At 35.4% G+C, this 26196-nt stretch overlaps 1 protein-coding gene and 1 non-coding gene across 3 annotated transcripts in view; one reads left to right on the forward strand and one right to left on the reverse strand.

Annotated features, from left to right (window-relative positions):
* CDH19 (cadherin 19) overlaps positions 1-26196 on the reverse strand; it is an 80545-nt gene that overhangs the window by 24679 nt on the left and 29670 nt on the right. For both annotated transcript variants that reach the window (XM_049900737.1, XM_049900736.1), the window contains exons 4-9: positions 19854-19973; positions 19290-19454; positions 16817-16998; positions 16025-16278; positions 13109-13230; positions 4332-4453 (exon numbers count right to left, since the gene is read on the reverse strand). In XM_049900737.1, coding sequence (XP_049756694.1) covers positions 4332-4453; positions 13109-13230; positions 16025-16278; positions 16817-16998; positions 19290-19454; positions 19854-19973 — 965 coding nt within the window. The remainder of the gene's footprint in view (positions 1-4331; positions 4454-13108; positions 13231-16024; positions 16279-16816; positions 16999-19289; positions 19455-19853; positions 19974-26196) is intronic.
* Positions 8636-8755, forward strand: LOC126086360 (U6atac minor spliceosomal RNA). The gene has a single exon (XR_007519454.1). It is a non-coding gene; the product is annotated as a U6atac minor spliceosomal RNA (small nuclear RNA).

Genomic DNA, 26196 nt, shown 5'->3' on the forward strand with positions numbered 1-26196 from the left:
GATAGAAATGATGCTGGAGATCACATGATTGAATTTTGCAAGACCAATGACTTCTTCATTGCACATACCTTTTTTCCCCAACATAAAAAACAACTATACACATGGACCTCACCAGGTGGAATACACAGGAATCAAATCGACTACATCTGTGGCAAGAGATGATGGAAAATCTCAATATCATCAGTCAGAACAAGGCCAGGGGCTGACTGTGGATCAGACCATTAATACTCATATGGAAGTTAAAGTTGAAACTGAAGAAAACTAGAACAAGTTGACAAGAGCCAATGTACGACCTTGAGTATATCCCGCCTGAATTTAGAGACCATCTCAAGAACAGATTTGAAGCATTGAACACTAATGACCGAAGACCAGATGAGTTGTCAAATGACATTAAGTACATCATACATGAAGAAAGCAAGAGGTCATTAAAAAGACAGGAGAAAAAGAAAAGACAAAAATGGATGTTAGAAGAGACTCTGAAACTTGCTGTTGAATGCCAAGTAGCTAAAGCAAAAGGAAGAAATGATGAAGTAAAGGAACTGAACAGAAGATTTCAAAGGGCAGCTTAAGAAGACAAAGTAAAGTATTATGATGACATGCCCAAAGACCTGAAGACAGAAAACCAAAAGGGAAGAACACGCTCCGCATTTCTCAAGCTGAAAGAACTGAAGAAAAATTTCAAGCCTCGAGCTGCAATACTGAAAGATTCTACGGCGAAAATGTTAAGTCATGCAGTGAGCTTCAAAAGAAGATGGGAGAACACAGAATTACAATACCAAAAAGAATTTGGTTGATGTTCAACCATTTCAGGAGGTAACGTGATCAGGAACCAATGGTACTGAAGGAAGAAGTCCAAGCTGCACTAAAGGCATTGGTGAAAAACAAGGCTCCAGGAATTGACGAACTATCAATTGAGATGTTTCAAAAAACGGATGAAGTGTTGGAAGTATTCACTCATCTATGCCAAGAAATTTGGACGACAGCTACCCGGCCAACTGACTGGAAGAGATCCATATTTATCCCTATTCCCAAGAAAGGTGATCCAACCGAATGCAGAAATTATAAAACAATATCATTAATATCACATGCAAGCAAAATTTTACTGAAGATCATTCAAAAGCAGCTGCAGCAGTATATCGACAGGGAACTGCCAGAAATTCAGGTTGGATCCAGAAGAGGACATGGAACCAGAGATATCATTGCTGGTGTCAGATGGATCCTGGCAGAAAGCAGAGAATACCAGAAAGATGTTTACCTGTGTTTTATTGACTATGTTAAGGCATTCGACTGTGTGGATCATAACAAATTATGGATAACATTGTGAACAATTGGAATTCCGGAACACTTAATTGTGCTCATGAGGAACCAGTGCATAGGTCAAGAGGCAGTTGTTCGGACAGCACAAGGGGATACTGAGTGGTTTAAAGTCAGGAAAGGTGTGTGTTGTATCGTTTCACCATACCTATTCAATCTGTATGCTGAGCAAATAATCTGAGAAGCTGGACTTTGTGAAGAAGAATGAGGCATCAGGATTGGAGGAAGACTCATTAACAACCTCTGTTATGCAGATGACACAACCTTGCTGGCTCAAAGTGAAGAGGACTTGAAGCACTTACTGATGAAAATCCGAGATCACAACCTTCTGTATGAGTTACACCTCAACATAAAGAATACGAAAATCCTCACATCTGGACCGATGAGCAACATCATGATAAACGGAGAAAAGATTGAGGTTGTCAAGGATTTTATTTTACTTGGATCCACAATCAACACCCATGGAACCACCAGTCAAGAAATCAAAAGATGCATTGCATTGGGCAAATCGGCTACAGAAGACCTCTTTAAAGTATTGAAAGGTAAAGATGTCACCTTGAGGACAAAGGTGTGCCTGGCCCAAGCCATAGTGTTTTCAATTGCCTCATATGCATCTGAAAGCTGGACAATGAATAAGGAAGATGGAAAAAGAACTGATGCCTTTGAAAATTGTGTTGGTAAAGGATGTTGAATATACTGTGGACTGCCAAAAGAATGAACACGTCTCTCTTGGAAGAAGTATAATCAGAATGCTCCTTAGAAGCAAGGATGGCGAGACTACGTCTCACATACTTTGGACATGTTATCAGGAGGGATTAGTCCCTGGAGAAGGATGTCATGGTTGGCAAAGTAGAGGGTTGGCCAAAAGAGGAAGACCCTCAATGAGATGGATTGACATAGTGGCTGTAACAATGGGCTCAAGCATAGCAACAATTGTGAGTGCGGGGCAGGAGCAGGCAGTGTTTCATTTTGTTATGCATAGGGTCACTTTGAGTAGGAACCAACTGGATGGCACCTAACAACTACACACATAACACAAAAATGGATAATAGCTCTCTTTATTTAATTTCTGGGTCATTCCACACTCCTGGATTGCTCCTCAACTGTTCTCTTTGCTAGTGTCCCTACCCACTCCCCTCAGCCACTTAGTGTTAAGGTACTCAGGTCTCAGTCTTCAGACTTCTCTTTTCTGTCTACACTTACTTCTTTGGTGTTTCCCCCAAGCTTTAAATTTCAAATATTATGTATAAAACTGATAACTTCAAATTATATCTCTAGCATGGACTTTCCCCTGAACTCCATATCGGTGTACCTGGCTGTCTGTATGACCCCTACACCTGGATGACTGAAGTTATAGGCATAGAGATTCCCACTGACATAACAACAACAATTAAGGAGGTACAAGATAAGTCCAGGGTGGTCACTGGACTCAGGTAGTATCCTCCTAGAACTATTTATCACCCAGATCTAGTACTCTGTTCTCAAGCGTCCTATTATATAAATTGTGTTGCCTTCGCAAATCTTCTGCCCAGTAACCTCAGCCCAACTGAGACCGTTCATTGTATATGCAACTTTTGGGGGTAAATAAGTGTTTTTATTGCCCAGGACATTTATAGAAATAAGCATATAGATTGTTGTTCTTTTTGTGTCGTCAAGTTAATTCTGATTCATAGCAAACCTACAGGACAGAGTAGAACTGCCCCATAGGGTTTCCTAGGTTGAAATCTTTATGGAAACAGACTGCCACATCTTTTTCCTGTGGAGCTGCTGATGGGTTCGAATCACCGGCCTATCACTTAGCAGCTGAGTTCTTAACCACTGCATCACCAGGGCTCCTTTATGAAAGATGAATAAATTAAGCCTCTTGTTTTAGTTTGGAAATAGGTTGTCTAATCAACAGGATAACCTGAATATAATTATATTATGTAAAGTGTTCAAAATGCTTTGTCATGCTAGTTTAATGCTTCAAATTTGAAATATGTAGTTGTAAAGACTAAAATGTAATCGTATTTGTGCTAATTGTTAAATATATATTTTAACGTATAAGGAAGCTGAATATGCATTAATTGGAAAGTTGTAAGATACATTGATTTTGTTCAAAATTATTTGACTTCTAAAGAAACTTCTTTACTACAGTTAAAATATAATTTATTAGATTTACATGGATTGATTAGTGATATTTTTAAAGTTGCTTATTATATATTGCAAAGTAATGGCAATGTATTTCAAAATGAGCATGTTTTCATAAGTTTTTATATACCTAGTAATTCATACGAAATGGAGTTTCAGTTGTGTTGATATATTTGATGTAGTGGTTATAAGCTATGGGAAAATTTTCTGTTTTGTTCCTCTTCATATTTATATAATGATATATTATTTTACCTTTGTCACCATGATGAATTAAAAACTAATGAAAATGTGATTATTGTACAGAAATACAAAAAAGCATTTTTTCTTTATTGTATTGGCAAAACCAAAAAAGAACCAAACCCACTGCCGTCGAGTCAATTCCGACTCATAGCAACCCTATATAGGACATATAAATGAATTACTGCTGAATCTCTAGTGCTAGCAGAAGATTTTTCAAATATTTGAGAAATTTGGAAGTGGAAAACTTGAAGTTTACATGGTATTTACTTTAAAAAATAGAAATTTAAATTATTATATAGAATCTACAACATAAAACAAGTAATTGTTGTTGTTAGCTTCAGTCAAGTCAATTCTGACTCATGACAACCCCATGTAACCGAGTAGAACTGTTCCATAGGGTTTTCTTGGCTATAATCTTTACAGAAGCAGATTGCCAGGTCTTTCTCCCACGGAGCCAACTGGGTGGGTTCAAACTGCCAACCTTTCAGTTAGTAGCTGAGCACTTAACTGTTGGCACCACCAATCAATTAAATTTAAAATAAAGTTTATTTTTTAAATATCTCAAAATTGGAGGATACGTAGCAGAAGTTTTCGCCAATGTATAATGGACATCTCCCAGGCTTTACAAATTTACTCTGGGTTCTTACCTGACCAGCGTCTGCATTTTCACAAACGTAAGTCTCATAGTATTGAGAGAACTCAGGAGCATGATCATTAATATTAAGAACTTGCACGTACACGGGGACTTCAACAATTTGTTGTACATTGTCTGCAAATAGAAAAAAAAATGAATGAAAATAAAGGATTTTAATGCTATCTTCAGGAGAAAAAAAGTAAAAAACTTCATCAGAAGCTGTATGGCATATTTTTATTTTACTTGATTAAAAGCTAACTGAGAACAAGATCTCTATATGGTCCATCCGTTTATCAACAACACAGCTTAGAAAACAAATGTTCTGCTTAACATATTCAATTCAACCAGTACTTATTGAGTACCATATACCTACCATGGACTTTCTTGTAGGAGCTGATGAAGGTAGTCAGATATACTGACAGCTTGTGAAAATCCATGAATTGTTTGAAGAATTTGTATTACTCATCTAATCCCGATGGATATAAATATGTATTATTACCCTCTCCAATTTTAACCCATTGTGATGGAGTAGATTCTGAATCACAGTGACCCAACAGGGCAGGGTAGAACTGCCCTGTAGGGTTTTGGAGGCTGTAATCTTTGCAGAAGCAGACTGCCACATCTCTCTTCCTCAGAGAGGCTAGTGGTTTTGAACTGCCAACCTTTTGGTTAGTAGTCAAGGGCTCAACCAATGTACCACCAGGGCTCCTTCTCCACAACTTTACTAATAAAAACAATGAGAAACCCTTTAGTTCCTGAAATTGCAGTTAAATGATTTGCCTAAGGTCATAGCTGAACTGGAAAAGGCACTTGAAGAAGCCAACAGAGTTCTTTATTGCTATGGTATACAGTATAGGTTTTAATAACAAAAATTTAATACAGACTAACAGTCTAAATATATTTTAAAATAAAATAACTATAATAAAGCCTAAATATATTTTAAAATAAAATAACTATAATAAAGCCTAGGTTAAGCTTTATAGATTGAGTTGGGAAGATTTTCGTAAATGGCCAAGAAATTCAGAATACATGAAGAAATAGAAAGATATGGTTAAATACATTTAAAGTATGGCAAAAACAACATAAAAAGGCCAAGTAATAATAACAACAAAGTTGGGAAAATACTTGCATCACAGGATACAGTATTGATAGCTCTTGTTTTTAAATCCTGAAAATTTAAAATAAACTGGAAAGATGCATACAATTGCATTAATTCAGGAACGTGACATTAAAGGGTAGTGGGGGGGTGGTTTTGTTTGTCTTAATATCTTTATTTGTCATCTATATGCTATTTTGTTGGATCCACAATCAATACCCATGGAAGCAGCACTCAAGAAATCAAACGGTCCATTGCATTGGGCAAATCTGCTGCAAGAGACCTCTTTACAGGGTTGAAAAGCAAAGGTGTCATCTTGAAGACTAGGCTGCACCTGACCCGACCCATGGTGTTTTCAATCACCTCACGTGCACACAGAAGCTGGGCAATGAATAAGGAAGACGAGAGATGAATTGACGCCTTTGAATTATGATGTTGGTGAAGAATATTGAACTTTCCATGGACTGCCAAGAGAATAAACAAATCTGTCTTGGAAGAAATACAGCCAAGAAGGCTCCTTAGAAGCAAGGATTCCGAGACTTTATCTCACATACTTTGGACATGTTATCGGGAGGAATCAGTCCCTGGAGGAGGTCATTATGCTTGGTAAAGTAGAGGGTCAGCCAAAAAGAGGAAGACCCTCAGTGAGATGTATTGACCCAGTGGCTGCAACAATGGGCTCAAGCGTAACAATGATTGTGAGGATAGCGCAGGACCAGGCAGTGTTTCATTCTGTTGTGTGCAGAGTTGCTATGAGTCGGAACCGACTCAACGGCACCTAACAACAACAATGGTATTTTGTTAATAGAAAAGAACTATATTTGTAACTATAATTACAGCTGCAATTATGATAGAAATTATAATTTTTCAATTAAAAATTAAAATGTAGAAGGCATATTACACAACCAGAAAGCAAGAAATCTAAGGCCTTTAGGAAATACAAAAAACATACAGGTATTATTATTTTGGGACTTTTCTCTATGGCGTTACACTTAGGGTTAAAATAGGGAACTAAAACCTTAAAAATCAGAAAGATATTTCTAAAAATTTAGAAATGGGATTATCCAGTAAAAAAGACTCATTTGTTTTAATGGTTGAAACATATAGAACATCTTTTTTTTTTTAAGTAGTCAGATAGGAAAAAAGTTTTCAGGTACAAATAAACTTAAGGAAAATTAATAAATACTTTCCCAGTTTTGATCTTCATTTTTTTGGAAAAATTGGCTTAAAATTATATTCAAATTAAACCTTTGCGGCATGCCTGTACATAACATACATATATCGTCACAGCTTCATCTAAAAGTATTTAGTAGTATTATTCGCTTAGCTGGCATATTGATAAATGGCTTGGGTGCTTAATTTGGGAAGCTTTCCAGGAAAGAGAATCAGTGCAATTAACTCCATTTGCTGGAAATAGTGCTAAAATGAAACATCTCTTTCCTCCGGCCACCTGGATTGTTATGTTTACAAGCTTTTAAAGGTAGGTAACGTGTAACTAGTGATTCTGAAAACAGTTTTATAGGATGTCTGGTTTCCTGCACTTCATGTGGTTTGTTTATATTACTATCAAAGTTAAATGGCCAATTATTTCCACTATTGATATCATGGGAGTGAGAATTTGCCACAACTATCTTCCCCAACATTGTTCTAAAATTTGTTTAATGATGTAGATTAAAAAAAAAAAAAAAAAAAAACTGAGAGAGAAAAACAGACATGAAGTTTGATTAGTCAGTGTTAAGTAAACTCTTCCTAACCAGTTTTCCCTTAAGACTGAAATGTATCTTCAGAGAGAAGTTAGATCAACATTGATTTTGTGCTTTTCCAAGAATATTTATCTAACTATATATTTCGTTTTGGAATTTCACTACCCACTCTGTATCTTTTCAGCCCTAAGATTAGAATAGTAATGGGAATATAAAATCCTTATTTACCAAAATTTTTTTTTAATTCCAAGAAAACCCATAGTATAGAATCAGAGGCTGATCAGCATAAATTGCTTAATTTCTATAGTTGATAATATTTCTAATCACCTACCTCTGAAACAGGACTTAACTTCTAAGTATTATGTTATAAATAAAATAAATATAATCTGTTTTATGTTGTTGTTTACATAGATTTGAAAGTTTTTTTTCCTGACTCTACTTTTTATCTTCTGTTTATAAGATAGTTGTTTAAATACAATTTTCTATAACTGCATAATATTTTTTAAATTTAAAGGTATGTTAAATAATTTGATACTTTTTCCTTCATATGATGAATTTAAACATTGGTCTAATTACATTTTCTAAACACTATCTAAAATGGCATGTTTTTATTAAATCTTGTTTTATTCTTTTTTTTCTACTAAATTTGTGTCAATGGCTTATTTCCTTCCTTTTTCTCAAGAGGTGTGAAATGTTTTCAAGTTATTTTTCATTTGTTTTGTTTTTGTATTGTCTGTATTTTGTGTTTCTATCTTCATATTTATAAAATGATAACTGCAATATACCAAAAAACAACCAACTCCATTGCCGTCAGGTCGATTCCAACTCATAGCAACCCTATAGGACAGAGCAAAACTGCCCCATAGGGTTTCCAGGGAGCTGCTGGTAGATTCAAACTTCTGGCCTTTTGGTTAGCAGCCAAACATTTAACCACTGTGCCCCAACTATAATGTAAATACTTCCGATTTTACTCTTTCTAGAGCAAATTGTTTATTAAAAAAATATACTTTTAGCAAGACAGGACTATGTTCTTTTAAATTTTAATCATCTCTTGAACTCCCATCAAATAAATGTAATATTACTAGCCAGACATGCTTTTAGTGATTCCTGACTGTGGATGAAGCAACAGCTTCAGGGTGAAAACAGCACACCGGAGAGGAGTCACAGTAAGCATCAAAAGGGATTTAACTAACATACATGTTGACTGTGTGGCCCTGAGGAAGTCATGCAATGTGACATAGTTTAGACTCTATAGTTAGGTCATTAACTGAAACAACTTAGTTATTAAGCTCTATTGTTTTTTAGGGGTGGAGCCCTGTTGGTGCAGTGGTTAAGAACTTAGCAGCTGGCCAAAAAATTGCCAATTCGAATCCACCAACCACTCCTTGGAAACCCTATGGGGCGGTATAAAAAATGGAAAAGATTAAACTTTGGTTAAAGTGCATATATTTAATTCAGTAAAGACCAAGTGAGAGCAAGTATCATTTTTCATGTTCTCAATTAAGAAAATAAGCTTTGGAATTAGACGTAGAAGGTTAGCACTCCCCTTGACAAGGATGGAAGAGGCCCTTGGGCCTTACTACACATGTATGGTTAAGACATTACCACCTACTTTGGGAAGTCTAATCACAGTTGGGAACCCTGGTAGAGTAGTGGTTAAGAGCTATGGCTGCTAACCAAAAGGTTGATAGTTCAAATCCACCAGGTGCTGCTTGGAAACTATATGGGGCAGTTCTACTCTGTCCTATAAGGTCATTATGGGTCAGAATCAACTCAACAGCAATGGGTCTTTTTTTTTTTTTGGTAATTACTCCCTGCCTTCATCATTTAGGGAATGAGCATGTTATTTAAATTTTTAAATTGCAGGAGCTTCAGATTTACCTTCTGTGAAGTGGTATTTATCTCACATTTTCATTATGAGCTTTAAAAATACTAAAATTTGCAAATTTTAACAAAGTGTCAGGTAGCTAGATAGATGGATAGAGAGAGAGATGATAGATTAGATAGATCAATATTTCAATAGATAGAAAGATAGATTGTAAGGCCAAATACAAATTGAAAATAACAGGTTTTGATTCCCCCTGTTGTAAATTCTTTCTCTGTCTCTTTGAAAAGGATATAAACCTAAGGTGTTAACTCAAGGACCTGGCAGCCACCTCTTTCATCCTCCCTTATCTCCCAGTTTCCTGGAAGGAGATTAGCTTAGCCTCAGGTGGCCCCAGACCCAAACTGCAAATCTATTTTAGGTCATAAAGATACCAGAAAATTAACACATAACATGAATATAGTAGGTTCTATCCACTCAGTTATACAAAGAGTCAGGTTTCTTTCAGGCTTTGCAACCTCTTTAGCAGATTGCTTGTGATACATCACATTCTCCTTTAATGCTTATTCAATAATACATTTTCTTCTCTTTTATATTTGTGGAGAGGTTTTCTGTTGGGAGTAGATTTTGTTCTTAATTATACTTTCCCAAATATATATATATATATACAAATTTAAAAATCTCTGAATATATATGTGTAGGTTTTTGAGATGTACATATATATACACACAGAGAATACTCAATGTTAGTATGCTATTTAATAAAATGTAATACCTCAAAACTCACCATTACAACCATCTCAGGAAATAGATATTTTATAAATGAATATCTGAAAATACAATTAAGAAGTGACAGAGCTAGAGTTTCATTCCTGGTGAATCTCAAATGATATCCATTGATGTTGCCATGGCTGTTGTTTGTTTTCTCCAATACATACTGATTGTAATATCTACAGGGTCACTATGAGTCGGAATCAACTCGATGGCAACGAGTTTGGTTTTTTGGTATGGCCTTTAGTGGACTCCTATAGACTAATTTTTTAAACTGAGAATTTATACAGTTATAGTGGCTGAATAATATATACAGAGAGAACATTTGGAGCCATGTCTTCCTTCACACAGTGAAGGCTATTGATCACCTGGTGCGCATGGTACAGCTTAAGAGTTGAAATCCAGCCTGATTACTTGTGTTATGCTTTGCTGATTATTAAATTAGATTATTTAATATGTTGAATATCACCCTTGACTGTAATATAAATTGGCATAATTAAAATATTTATTAGATTGTATAATTTTTGTGATATATATGTAAATATACATGTTGTGTGCTGTGGAGTCAATTCCTACTCATAGCAACCCAACGTGACAGAGTAGAACTGCCCTATAGAGTTTTCTAGGCTGTAGTCTTTATGGGAGCAGATCACCAGGTCTTTCTTTCTCTGGAAGAGATGCTGGATATGTTCAAATCACCAACTTTTCTGTTAGCAGCTAAGTGCTTAACTACTGCACCGTGGGGAGAGCTCCTTGTAAATATACATACATATATTCACTGACCATTTTTATAGACAGAAACTTTGCTGCCCCCATATTTTTATTATTGTTTTTGTTTTAATTTATGCAATTTTAATTGTAATGCTACAATTTACATTCATTGTTAAAGAAAAAAGTTGATCCTGAGATTTTTCCCTTACAGAAATGGTGACTGGCATGGATCTGATAAGAGTTAATCATTTAATTGATGAGGTAGCATATAATTAAATTATTTTGAAATTCCTCATGAAAATAATTTATTCATTTTTTTCTTTCTATTCATAAAAGATTTGAATATTTTGTGTCAAATAATACACATATTAAGTTTTAAAGATTCTGCTTTCTAGTAATTCACACTGAAGTGATGCTAATTTAATGGAGGTATTCTTACCAAAAATCCTTCTCCTTATATGTAAAAATATATAAAATAAGACTAAAGTGGAGAATTAATTCATATACATTTATTAAAAGAGGATCAAATTATAGCCGAAAGTTGTTTCATGGAGAAATGCATTTTTCAAAGATGTCCAGTGTTCCCTTGAACTGAAGTAAAATCTTTTTCTCTGTAGATTTGTAAAGAATGACATTATAAATAATTCGTTCTCAGAAATACCCAATGAATAAAGCTTCTTGCTTTTAGAATAAAAACCTTTGTATTTTTTGACACCAAAAGCCTTGGCATTTCTTCTGTTGCAGCAGATATTTATTCCATTTTAACATTTGCTACCCCACCCTTTATTGTTTAAAGAGAATATTCAAAACCCAGACTAAAGCCATCCTGCAGTGTTTCCATAGAGCTGTTCAATGTATGACAAAAATATGTGAGAGGTGCTTTCCACTTGCCATTATCACCTGTCACCTGTCCAGTAAAGTGAGGAATAAGATAAATATACATTTAAATGCTTAAAAAAAGAAACATATTCAAAATCACTTACATGAAAGGATACATTCTAGAATATTTCATATTCACAAAACTAATTCTTCACTGTACTTTATCAAATTCAGTGGCTATATAATGGGAATAATTTTCCTAATCCCTTTGTGCTCTATCTTGAATTAGTAGGAATGACTGAATAATTGAATTGAACGATAACTTTCAAGACAATATCCAAGTGGTAAATCTGCTGGTTTTATCTATTTTTACAACCTAAAAAGGGAAACCTCTGCCTGTCTCTCAGAAAACTGGGTGCTACTGGTTATTGACCATTTGGTTATCAGCACAGCTGAAGCTCTAAATTTAATCTGAAAATGTATCCCTCGATAATGTGATGGAGTCGCCTATTGAATGTTTGTTGTTTGAATCCTTTGTAACCTTTCCCGTAATTGTTTCACTGAAATGTCATTAATGCTAACTGCTGATGTTTTCAACTGCTACCTTGGTGTAAATTCTACCTTGTTATTGGTGTGCAAGAACATCTCTAACATTTTATCCTAGAACTAGAATAAGGCACTCATATTCTGTGTTTGATTTGTAGAATAATTTTTTTTGCGAACTTGTAAAATTAGTCTCAAACTGATTATGGTTAAATGGGACAAAATTCTCATCCATTTTAAATTGTATTAAATTCAATTCTCATTCAATAACTTTACTACTGTTTGCAAAGTAGGAAAATAACGTATAACATTAATTATGTACTTCCGTAAAATAAAACGGAAACGCTGGTGGTGCAGTAGTTGAGTACTACGGCTGCTAACCAAAAGGTCGGCAGTTCGAATCCACCAGGCGCTCCTTGGAAACTCTATGGCGCAGTTCTACTCTATCCTATAGGGTCGCTGTGAGTCGGAATCGACTTGATGGAAGCCGTTTTTTTTTTGGGGGGGGGGTAAATTAAAAATTTTACTCTAAGGGAACGATTCCTACAAAATCAGTATTATATCTTCTCTCCATTCATAACTATCTTTTCAGTGTGAACACGTTTTTGGAAAGAGCATAAGTCTTTCTTTGTTCATTAAATACATCCATTTAAAAAGAAGCCATGTAGAATACATGTGAACTATTGTTCCGTTTAAAAAAATTGGAAATGTATATTCCATTTATATAGATGTGAATATGTAACCATAAAAAAAGATTTGCCGGCATATTAACCAAATCGTTGCCTCCAATTGATTTTGACTCATAGCAACTCTGTAAGAGTAGAACTGCCCCATAGGGCTTCCCAGCCTGCAATCTTTACAGAAATAGATTGCCACACCTTTCTTGCACACAGCAGCTGGTGGGTTTGAACCACTGACCTTTCCGTTAGCAGCAAGACCTCAACCACTGCACCACCAGGGCTCCTGAGGGGGTATTACTATAAAATAAGTGGGTTTTAGAAATTCAAATGACTTTTGTTTTATTCCTTGTATTTTCTAGATTTTCCATGATATTTTTTATATTAAAGATGATTTATTTTTATAATAAGAAAAATTTCCTTAAAAGTATTTAATGAGTAAGCATATAAATAAGCTGTGATACGGGTGACTGGACAGCATTCATTTGAAATAATAAAATAACATATGAATGAAATGATATATATATACATCATTTAATTCTAATTCCAACAACATTTTAAGCTAGTTTTTTTCCCTCCTTTTAGAAATTATTAATGTTTTACAAAATATTGTGAACCCATGTGTAGTTCCCATAGGAGTACTTACATTTTTCTGTGGCTGTAACAGTTAGGTTGTACCAAGCGCTAACCTCCCGGTCAAGAGGGTTAGTTGTAATGATTGTGCCGTTGTCATCAATACTGAACATTTTGCTTCTGGTAATAGAATACCTACACCAAAAGGAAAACATTTCTTAATATTATTTTCTCCATATAACACTCTTTTTTAGATAAGAGGACAGAATATTAAATGCATGCTTTACATACCTAATGTCATGCTGAAAAGTTTTCAGAAAGGTACATTCATACATTTAATATGCAACTCAGCTGAGGTTAAAAAAAAAAAAAAAAGACTCCAGATTTAAATTGATATATGTTAAATCTAAACAAATGTCACTCACTCTCGTTGCTAAGAAAGAATTTTAATAGGGGGAATGTCTTGGTTAAAAAGAAACAGGAAAATGCCATTTGCAAAATGAAGATAAGTTCAAATAAGTAGGGATAAAAAATAAGGCTTTTGAGTCTTGGGTTCTTTTATTCAAAGCAAGGTAAAACATATCCTCAGCCTGTTACTAGCCTCTTTCCTATAGCACATAGTTTCTAGATACATCTGTGCATAATGTCACAATTATTTGATTCCTGACATATAAGAAAGGCTTTGTTTTGTCAGTTTCAAAGGAATCATCTGATAGTATTTAATGCCAAAAATAAATAAAAAATAAAGAAAATGTTAAATCAGGAAAATGTTACAAAATATAGAGATATGTAAGGTTGTTTCCTCTCTACCTCCCCACCAGCCAAATGAGGGGGCATTAATCTGTCATTCTCCTTATCCCCAAAGTAAAGGATCGTAGATTTAAAGTCCCGTTAGAACCTACGTGGAAAAAAAAGCCAAGTTACAAATTCCCTCATACAAAAAAGCCTGAAAAGGATCTCGAACTCTACAATGAAAGAAGCCTTTGAAGTTCTCATCAAGTCTCATCTGCTTGCAAATGATTAATAATAAAAATTAAAGAAGAGTAATAACTCAAGTTCAGTGATGGCTTCTCATTGCATGTATATTCCCGAAAGACTTTGATGATACATCAATGAAGTATGCCATAATTATGTGGCAAAAGATGAGAATATTTTAATCTGCAATTGACAGGTTTCTGAAAATATCACAGTAATTTATAGCCTAGTGTTCAGGAGAGAATTAAAATAGAAATCACAGAGAATTCAGCTTGAAAAGAGTTCAGTTTAACTCCACTCATTTTTAAACATTTACTAGCAAATTACTTAAATACCCACAAGAGGTCACATCTCCTACTTATAAGATTTGTTGATCAAATGAAACAGTTGTGTATCAGTTAATATTTTAAATTAAACGTTTTCTGGAATATCCTGTCTCTGTAAATAGGTCAGACTCCCAAATAAATACAAGAGTTTGACAGAAAGTCATGGTTTTTAGTAAAAATTAAGAACAATGGATGCCACAATAATTAGGTTTAGGGCCAAATGAAAAAAGCAAAACAAAACAAACAACAGATGTAGGCATCTAGGAAGAGCAGATAAGCTAGACAGCTTAACGTGACCATAGTACTGATGTGTAATAGGTGTCACTTCCCTTGGCCCCTTCTAGAGCCACCAGTTCTAGTCTTTTTATTGGCTTTTCCACCATCTGATTTTCACCAAAAGTTGGCAGTCCGAACCCACCAGCCTCTCCTTGGAAACCCTATAGGGCAGCGCTATTCTGTCCTCCAGGGTTGCTATGAGTCGGAAACGACTCGACAGTAACAGGTTATGCTCACCAGTTCTCCTATGTCCTTTACCCAGCTTTCCCTAAGGCTAACATTATATAAAACCATAGCATTATTATTATTGTATCAAATAAGAAATTAATTGACATAACTATAGGCTTTACTGGGATTTCACCCATTCTTCCACTAACGTCATTTTTATTTTCTAATATCCAAGATAGGATCCCACATTGCATCTCGATTTCATCTCCTTAGTCTTTTCCACGGTTTCTCAATCTCCTGGTGTTTCATGACCTTGACATTTTTCTTGAGTACTGTTCAGTTGTTTTGGAGAATGTCCCTCATTTTGAATTTACCTGATATTTTCAAAAGACTAGATCGAGGTTATGCATTTTTGGCAAGAATACCACAGAAGTGATGTGCCTTTCTCAGGGCAATATCAGGAGGTACATGACATGGATCGATCTTATCAACAGTGATGTTAACCTTGGTCAGTTGATTATGGTGGTGTCTGCCAGTTTTCTCCACTGCAGTCACTATTTTCCTTTTTGTAATTAATAAAGATCTCAGGGGCGATACTTTGAAATTCTGTAAATATATGGTTTTTCCTCAAACATTTGCCAACTAATTTTAGTACTCATCTATGGTCCCGGCCCATAATAATTGCCACTTTGGTGTTCTAATGATTTTTTTTTTTTCAATTCTCATCATTCTTCTACATTTATTAATCACAATTCTTCTGTAAGAAGATTTGTCCTTTTTATTTACCTATACCAGAATCAACTCATGGGTATTTTTTCTATGTGTTATAATCCAAAACTATCATTATATATGTGTTGCTGAAATACCTCCAGTTTTGGACATTGGAAGTTATTCCATTGCAGTTCGTGGGGCCTTTCAACATACTCTCAATTCTTTTTTGAATACTTCCTTACTGTCTGAAACCATCAGATGTGCCAGGCTCATTTCACAGTTTCCCTGGAACAGCTTTGGAATCAACCATTTCGCCAAGGGGTCTCAGTACCTTTGATTGGATAATTTGGGTGCTAGGTGTGCTCTTCTTCTTTTGTTACCTTTAGGGCTCCGAGTGGACAGCAGTATGTGGAGAGTAATACAGATATAGATAAATATCCTCGCTTAAATTTTCAATGGAATTTTATTTTTATGATAACCTGTTTTTACTCACGGTTTAATGCAAAGCTAGTTAGCTGATATCCCAGGTATACCTGATGGGAGAATTCCTATGATCCGGATCTGTGGCAGACACATTGCCTACAAAGGATCCGTATGAGTTTCCTTCAGAAATTTCAAATACATAATACGGGAGGAGGAAAACAGGAGGTTCATCATCGTCTTCCACCAGGACCTTAATGGATGCAGTGGAAGCTTCAGCATGGTATTTCATGAGCTGTTCCTCAACATGGCGGTTTTTAACTTTTGCTTTAATAACGTAGTGATTCTGGTGCTCAAAATCCACTTTCTACAGAGAAATACAATGTACACAGAAGACATGGCTTCAGTAACCCAAGGCATTGCTTATGGGGAAGTAAAGTGTTAATTATTTAAGTCTCAGCTGCTTTTCAGTTAGGTTTTACTCTTTAAATGCATGGATTCCTCTGCTGTTATCATAAAGCAATTCTATTACAAGTCACTGTTTATATTTTATTTTTATATTTATTACAAAATGTTTTAGAATGATAGCTATATTTTTAATTCAGGATTAAAATTATACTTCTCGAAGCATAAATATTTTAGGGAATCGTATTCAAGGTCTTCTCATAAATGCTGTCTTTCATTTCAAAGTATTTATAAATAAGCTGTTCCAAATATTAGAAAAACTCTGTAATACCTATCTAGCTCTCTAGCCTCTATACTTTTTTTTTTTTCCCTAAGCCGTAGACCACAGGTTCTCATTTCAATTATTTACTAAAACAAAAGCCTGACTGAGTGTACAAAATAATTTTGTGCATTCCTTATTTAATTTAGCACTATTGTGTAAACAATTTAAATTCATCTACCTTTTTTAATATAACTATTCCTTCTTGAGTTTCATTGTTAGTGATTATATCAAATGTTTGTGAATCATCTTCTATGCTGTATTCCATTTCTGCATTCTCTCCTATGTCATTATCATGTGCCTTGATTGTTCCTATAGACGTCCCAATGGGGGCAGATTCAGAGACAGACAGGCGGTAGAATGCTTTTAAAACAAAATTTGAGATATTTTGCATAAATAATTAACATTAAAAACTCCCAGTTGTAACACACTTTATGGACTGTGGGTAAACCCACCCCACCCTTTCCAATTATTTTTTCTAAATCTCTATTTTTTCTCTCTTATTTTGTTAAATGTGAACATATTCTTAATATCCTGTTCAAGCCTTTATTATGCTTCCAAATTATACCTTATGAATTCCTATCACTAAAAAAAAAAAAAATTCACTAGCATGTATAATTTCCAAATTTCTGTTCATAAGCATACTTTCTCAATATTCATGGATTTATTTTTTTATTTTATCCTTCAACCCCCCTAAATTAACATTGGTTAAAAGAGATTTGCAATTTCACTCAAGGTTTCCCTAATGCCTAAATTTACCCACGAATACAAGTATGAATAAAAGGTAGGGGAGGCTAAGAGCAAGTAGATGAGTCCTAGGTATAACAGTTTGATTTTAAGGCCCTGAGACTGGATTAGATAAATCATGGTGGAAATGAAAAGAAAGTTGGATCCAAAGGAGTTGGTAAGTGGATGAAGAAGAGAAACCATGTTAGAATCACAGATGTCCCCATTGTTTTGTTCACAAGAACATAATGGCAGTTCTATTTGAAATACATAGATACATATACAGATAACTGAAGGGTTTTTTTCTTGATTTAAGAGTCACTTGCGTAAACCTCATAAAGAACTATTCCATTCTTCTCAAATAAATTATCATAATTTATGCTAAAGGAGGAGGAAATAATCATACATGTTTATATTCTAAAGAATGAAACTTTTTAGAATTTAATAAAGGAAAACATAATCAACTTTTTTTTTTTTTCCTTTAAATGGACTCTTGCTTCCTTTAGAAGCATATAGTAAGTCACTTCATAGATTGCCTTGTAGGATTTTACCTTTTTTATTTTATTTGTTGGTGGAAGGAATGTTATACAAAAGTTGCTGACCTTGTACTATTTTTAGAGATGGGAGAAACAGTTCAACTTTGCCGCAGTTTTTCATTATGGGAAAATTAAAAGAATTTCGTATTTGACTGCACAAATTAAAAATTGCTCTCAAATTAAACTTGAGAAAACAGTAACACTACCATAAATCTAAAAGCAGATGTTCTAGGCTTACATGTTATTAAGTTTATGTTAAACTAGGGCCCTTCGTCATTAAAAACAACCAAAACATTTCCTCAAATCAACACTTGTGTTGTTGTTAGAGACCGTGGAGTCAGTTCCAACTCACACGGACCCTGCATAACAGAACTAAATATTGCCAGGTCCTGTGCTATTCTCACAATCATTGCTATGTTTGAACCCATTGTTGCAGCCACTGCGTCAGTCCATCTTGTTGAGGGTCTTCCTCTTTTTTGCTGACCCTCTACTTTACCAGGTATAATGCCCTTCTCCAAAGACTGTCCAAAGTACCTGAGATGAAGTCTCACCATCCTCACTTCTAAGGAGCATTCTGGCTGTACTTCTTCCAAGACAGATTTGTTCATTCTTCTGGCAGTCCATGGTGTACACAATATCCTTCACCAACACTTAATCTCTGATATTTTCCAAATTTATTAAAATATATATATATATATATCTTAGAGAGGATATGTTGAATATTGTAAGAAGTGTAACGTGATTTCAGTAAGGGAAAGCAGTGTGAGGAGTAAAGAGGCTGCTCTCTAAAGAATTGGACTCGGTCTAATTCTATGAATCCTTAAAAGTGGAAGAAGAGTAGAAGTGCGGTTTGGAGAGATGGAGACATGAGAAGGATTTGATGTTCCTTGCTGCTTCTGAGATGTGAGGGCCACGTGTCCCATGTGTAAGAATCGGAGAAAGATCTCACTTCTCCAGCTATAGTCGGCAATGAAACAAGGTCTCAGTCCTACAATGACATGGAACTGAGTTCTGCTAAGATGGCAATGAGCAAGGAAATGGATTCTTCCTTAGAGCCTACAGAAAGGACGCCCGCCCTGCTGCCTCCTTGATCTCAGCTGAGTGAGACTCATGTTAGACCTCTGTAAGATAATGAACATGTGTAGTTTTAACCTACAAAATTTGTGGTAATTTGTTACGGCAGCAATAGAAAACTATCAAGCACATTACCCTTTCATTTGTATTCAACTTTTCACGCTAATGAAACTCATCACACCTTCGAGCAATTCTTAACGGATTCATTTTATAGAATTCTAACTTTGTTGCAGTGATATTGGAATGAAAATTCTAACCACAACCCATAATCAATACACTTAAACTTTATAATATAAATTTGGAATGTCTTCTACTTACTTTTTTTAAATATAGGCTTATTGTCATTAATATCAGAAAGTCTAATTAATACACTCGTTGTTCCAGTAAGTCCTCCAGGTTGACCAATCATGTCCTTGGCTTGAATAATTACCCGGTGTTCCTCTTGAAGCTCTCTATCCATTTCGGAAAATATTCTTATGACTCCTTTAAAAATGGAATATAATACCACGTATTATTTCACTCTTACCATGGTACCTTCCTAGTTAAGTTAATCTCTTAAGCATCCAACCATACAATCAGTCTTTTGACATATGTTGAGCCACTACAATGTACAAGACACTGCCCTGGAGAAACGAAGCTATTTATTTCTGGAAACAACTGGTCTATGTAACTCATATTTTATTAACATATTTCAGTGGTGATTTGGGTTCAGACTTATTTTAAATGAGTATTAAACTCATTGTTGCTTATCTAAGAGAATACAGTCATTCAGATGCAATTGAAATTCCTAACAACAGTTTATAAGTAACTACTCTTTACCAGTTTTGTGTTATTTGCCTACTTTAGAATCGTTGAATTATACTTGGCTTCATTCAGAAATACCTGTTGTTGGTTCAATGGAGAAATATGGCTGTCCTAGTAGTAGGCTGTATAGGAGACGAGCATGGTTGCCACTGGAAGGGTCATCAGCATCCCTAGCTGTCACCTGGATGACTAATGTTCCTGAAGATGAAATAAACAGTAACGTGACATTAAGACTCTTGTAATATTCAAACATGATCTCAATTCTGTAAAGCGTTCTTTCTTTTGCAAGTCCAGTGGTAATATTATCTCTTTATTGTAAAATTAATATCTTTCTACATAGAAAAAAGAATATAACCTTATATTCTTATACCCATATAGCCCCGATTCTCACATACAATGTAGAATTTTAAACCTGTAGCTTTATGACATTATGGAATGTACCTATTGTATAATCTGTGATGATGTGTAACTCCGGATCTTTAAAAGATGTGTTATTAGTGAAAATACCAAAAATGATTTTCTTCAAAAATCGTACTGTGACCTGTACCTCAAACAAATTGCAAAATGGTGACAAAATATTTATAAGGATTATTGAAATGAACTTGGAAGAGTATCAAAGTAAGGATGGGCATAACTGTTTTGCCTATTTTATCCCTTTCTATAAATACGTACTTGATTTGAAAAATTGAGAAAAGCAAAACAAATTCTAGCAAATAATGATAATCTAGCAAATACCATCCTCATGAAGATTTAGTAAAAAATATTAAAAATCATAGGAAATAATTATTTGTAATTTAAAAATAACGCTCTGGTTAAAAATATTTCTTTGAATAAATTAAGCTTTTTAATTTTCTTTACGCAAACATTAAGTCCAGCACTATAAATCTTCTTGAAAATCAACATTTGTTGAAATTCCACATTCTATGTCAATAAGAAAGGCATTACAAATGGCTTACAATCAAATAGTCTCTGTGATTTTGTTTTACAATTAGCATCATGCATTTTCCCATTACAACAGAATTTTATAAACTGACACATTCTAATAGGAAGCTCTTCTGTTCTTTAGTAATAAAACTCTTGAAACTTTTACCATGACCCTCAATAGCATGTATTCTTTGCTTTTTTTTTTCTTAGTATTTTTATGTTAAAAAAAAACTGCCATCAACTGGATTCCTACTTATTGTGACCCTATGGGATAGAGTAGAACTGCCCCACAGGGTTTCCAAGGAACAGCTAGTAGATTCCCATGGCCTACCTTTTGGTTAGCAGCCAGACAATCACCTCTGCACCACCAGGGCACCATTTTTATGTTAGTTATTTGCTGTTTTTTTTTATTTGTTGTTTACATTGGAGTGCATATTTAACTGAAGAAAAATTTGATGGTAAGGCTGTCAGTCAGCTGCTTTATAAAAAAACTCATATAATTTCAACTGGTTATACTTTCCCTTGATTCAAAAATCAAGAACTATAAAATGCATCAAAAGAAACCTGCCCGCCACTTCCTATGCTAAAGAAACCCACTGCCATGGAGTCGACTTCGACTCATGGCAACCCTGTAAAACAGAGTAGAATTGCGCCATAGAGTTCCCAAGGCTGTAATCTTTATGGAAGCAGACAGCCACATCTTTCTCCTTTGGAGCAGCTGGTGGGTTCAAACAGCTGACCTTTAGGTTAGCAGCCTAGCACTTAACCACTTCACCACCAGGGCTCCACCACTTCCTGTACTTACCCAATTCCCCCAACCACTCAACGTATAGACACTTGTTAGTATCAGATGTTTTAAAATACATTCCCATAGTAATAAAGAGCTATGACAACAAATGAGTTCATATGAATCATCAACTAGATCAGTTTGCATTAGGCAGGATTTGTTATTTACCTATCCTGTGCAGACATCCTCTCACTCTTTTTACATTTCCTTACTATGTCCCCATTTCATTTCTTTCCATAGGGATTCCCCATTCTTGGTTTTGAAAACTACCAGCTTTCTCTAGCTTCAGGAACCATTGCCAAAATCTTGATATTGTTAATTATTGATCAAAAGAAATTCTTATAATCTGAGATTTTATAGTTCCTAGCCTAATATAATACAAATGAGAAATGGAAAGACCAAGAAAAGGAAATGACTCACAAAAGATCACTCCATCCTTCATTTATATGAATACAAGTTATGGCATTAGTTGCTCTTCTCAGTCAAAGGTGTTCTTCTTGTTTGTTTTGTTTTGACACATTTTTCATTGTTTTATTTATATCTGCTAAACAAAACTTATATTTCATTTTCTAATGTCAGTCTGCTTTCTGCTAAATGAAAAACCAAATGAAATCTGGTAATGGATTACATAAAATAATTCTCTTAGTGTGTAAGAAATAAAAAAAAAAAAAAGGCAAACTCTTAGGAAATTTAGTGATACAAACAGTGTGATACTATAAATATCCAGAATACTTCACTCAAATTAATTTAATATGAAGTTAAATTTCTAAGGATGTTCTTATTGTTTTCTCCTGTAAGTCTTATGGCACTTTTAAAATTAAAAGACTATAAACATGGTATGGGGGCACTCTCTGACCTCTTCTAACATCCCAAGGGGGAAGGAGAATCAAGATCAACACCCCAAGGCTGATTCCTATGAGGTGGAGGTCAGATATGCCTTCTACCTCCACCATCTTTACCAATTCCGACACCAACCATTCCTCCCACAGCACTCTCTACTTCTCTACTGAGTTTGGTAACTCATTGCAATAACCACACAGAACTCGGAGACCATACTTACGGTTATGGGGTTTATTAGGAAAGTAACAGGTTACAATTCAGGTTCAGGAATGCTCAGGGTACATGTCTTTTCATCTGGACAGCCTCTTTTCAGCTGTGCCCACAGGCATGCCTGTCTCTGGCTCCTCAGCTTCTGCCCTGCTCTGGTGAATGTTACAAAACTCTTTTAGCTCTGCCAGTAAGTACCCTGAGACACTGCACTCTGCCAGTAAGCCTAGGCCTGAAGATTCTAAGCTCTAGCTTCTTGGGTCAGCAGACCTAGTTTCACCAAGTGCCCAGAGGCACCTCACTCCTTCAGCAAGCCTCCTGCCCAAAGGCACTCAGCTTTCTCACTCCAAGGGCTGGGAAGTCCACCATGCTGTCTCCTGGCAGTCTCTCCTGCTACCGTTTCTCTGTCACTGCTTCTCACCATCTTCACTATTACAGGTCTCTCTTTCTCTTGATCTCCTGGTTCCAAAAACTTCTCAGTACAGGGATCCCACGTTTCACCCTTGGCTCTTCTCCCTTGGTAGTGGTGAGATCTTCTCTTTGCTCTGGAATTGGCTCTTTTTTTAAGTCTAGTGGGATGGTAAAACTGACCAATCCCGTTGGTGGGGCACAATTACCTTATTTGTACAGTCCCTCCCAATCACTTGCATGGAAGTTACAAGACCATGATGAGAAAGGCCACACACAAAAGCAATCCATTCCACTGCAAGGACCAAATATATAGAATTGGTATGATTCCACTATGTTTCAATGACTCTTAGTGCTTGATAATGAATCAATAGCTACCCAGTCTTTATGTGTGTGTGTGTACATATATATCATACTACCATAGAAGAAAAAAGAAATGTAAATCAAATTAAGATGATAAAAATATGTAGTAATATTTCCAAAAAATTAGTACATATAGTTAGTTTTGCTTTAAATTCTTACTAATGATTTGGAAATACTGTCTGTAAAATTCAGAAGGTTCATGTTGTTGTTGTGTGTTGTCAAGTCGATTCCAACTCATAAAGACTTTATAGGACAGACTAGAGTTGCCCCATAGGTTTTCTAAGGCTATAATCTTTATGGAAGCAGATTGCTACATCTTTCTCCCACAGAGAAGCTGTGGGTTCAAACCGCCAACCTTTCGATTAATAGCCAAGCGCTAACCAATGCGGCACCAGGGCTTCTTAGAATGCTCCCCCGCCCAAAAAAATCTTGTTGCCGTTGAGTCGATTTCGACTCACAGCAACCCTATAGGATAGAACAGAGCTGCCCCATAGGGTTTCCAAGGAAAGCCTGGTGGATTTGAACTGCTGACCCTTTGGTTAGCAGCTGAGCTCTTAACCACTTCACCACCAAGGCTCCAGGACGGCATTGGCAGTATTCAATTCTTATATCATCTCTGCCTTGTTTTTCAGCAATTTGGAGATAACATACCTAGGTGTGGTTTTGGGTAAGTGTGTGTGTTGACTTGAGTTTTATTGAGCTTGAATTTGTAGCTTGATATTGTTTTTCAAAAGTGGAAAAATTATTGCCAATTATTACTTCCAATATGTGTATTTCATCCTGGATGGCCCTGAGTTAATCAGTTGGATGGCCTTAAAAACAGAGTTGAGGCTCTCCCCAGAGACACAAGGGATCCAAGCTTGTGAACAACAATTTCAACCTTTATGATTTTCAGTTGGCTCATGGTCATTGCTTCTTGACCATCTTTGGACAACACCTTGATCCTGTACCTATGGGGTTTCAGTAAGTTCATGATCTCTCTTGCCTGATGGCCTGCCCCAAAGACACTGGAGATGCTTAGCCATCTCCATACTTGTGTAAGTCAATTCCTTGAAATAATTCCACATACATGTGTATCTATCTATATGTGTATGTACATATATATATGTGTGTATGTGTCTGTGTGTATATGTATATATGTATATGAAAGAGCCCTCAGGGCACAGTGGTTAAATGCTCAGCTGCTAAAAAGGTCGGCGTTTAGAACTCACCAGCTGCTCTACAGGAGAAAGATGTGGAAATCTGCTTCTGTAAAAATTTACAGCCTTGTGAAACCCTATGGGAAAGTTCTGCTCTGTCCTATAGGGTTGTTACGAGTAAGAACTGACTAGAGGGCAATGAAGTTGGGCGTGTGTGTGTGTGTCTGTGTGTATATAGTACTTGTTCAGTTTTTCTGATCAAACCCTGACCATTACCATTGCGTGTTCTATCTTCAAACATTATACCATTTCCCAAAAAACAATATATATTCCAATTCTTCAATGTCATCCTCTGAGTTTGTAAGGCTAGAAGTTTTAATTTTATATATTAAATTAATTATTTTTAATATTTTTGCTTCAGACCTTCTATTATATTTTATAGTGATTAGACACAAAAAAGTCTTTATATTTCCCTTGTAGTTTACCACTTTTAGATCTCTTACTCATGTAGATCTAAGTTTCTTTTTTATCTTTTTCTGTACTCCTTCTGTGTGAAGAACTCTAACATTTCTTGTAACACAAGTTTCCTGACTCTGATTTCTCTCAGCTTTTGTATCTCTGAGTAAATATGATTAGTTAAAATTCATTTTTTGAAAGACATTTTTGCTCAGGTTAGAATTCTTGGCTGTCTACTTTTTCTTTTTTTTCAATCTAAAAGTATCACTCTATTTCCTCTTGTAATGCATAGTTTCTGAAGAGTGGTTTGTTGTAATCCTTGTGTTTCTTTCTCTGAAGGCAATGTGTCTCCTTTTTTTTTCAAGAATTTATTCTTATTACTGCTATCAGTCATTGAATTTCAGAGGCTTTAAGATAATGTGAATGTGTTTAGATTGTTGTCTTAGGCTGGATTCTCTAGAAAAGCAAAAGCAGTAAAGCTTATAAATATATATATAGAGAGAGATTTATATCAAGGAAACAGCTCACACAATTGTAGAGGTGGGAACATCCCAAGTTCATGAATCAGGATAGAGGCTTCAGGGGTTGGTGAACTCAAGATCAGCAGGTCGGAGAGCAGGGCTGCTGCTCACAGCAAGGCTCTGTGAAGATCTGTGGATCCCAAGATTAGCACATAAGCTGCTAGTTCAGGTCCCAAGAACCAGAGGTCAGATGAACAGCAGGTAGCTGTGGGATCCAGAACAGGCAAAAGCCAGAATATCCACTTACATTCAGATGCAGCCATACACCCAAGGAAACTCCCTTTCAACTGATTGGCTACTCACAGCAGATCCCATCACCGGGGTGATCACATATAAACACTGAGAATCATGGCGCAGCCAAGCTGACACACAATCTTAACCATCACATTTTTAAAATTTTTTTTTTATTTTTAACTTATTTTGCTTGGGCTTTTTGAGTGTCTTCAATCTATGCTTTCATTATTTTTTATTTAAAATTTTCATTATTTTTGGAACATTCTTGGCCTTTATCTCTTCAAACATTTGTTCTGCCTTGTGTTTCACTCATCTCCCTTTGGCCTATTGTTTTACCTATGGTAGGCTGTTTTATATTGTCTCATAGTTCTTAGATGTTCTGTTCTGTTTAATTATTTATTTATTTATCTTTTTAATTTTCCCTCAAAGACATTATTTCCAAACAAGGGCACATTCACTGGTAGTGGGGTTTAAGTCTTCAGTGTATCCTTGTTGTTGTTGTTTTTGTGTGCTATTGAGTCAGTTCTGACTCATAGAGACCC

The sequence above is a fragment of the Elephas maximus genome, chromosome 11, assembly GCF_024166365.1.
Source record: "Elephas maximus indicus isolate mEleMax1 chromosome 11, mEleMax1 primary haplotype, whole genome shotgun sequence".
Classification (NCBI taxonomy): domain Eukaryota; kingdom Metazoa; phylum Chordata; class Mammalia; order Proboscidea; family Elephantidae; genus Elephas; species Elephas maximus.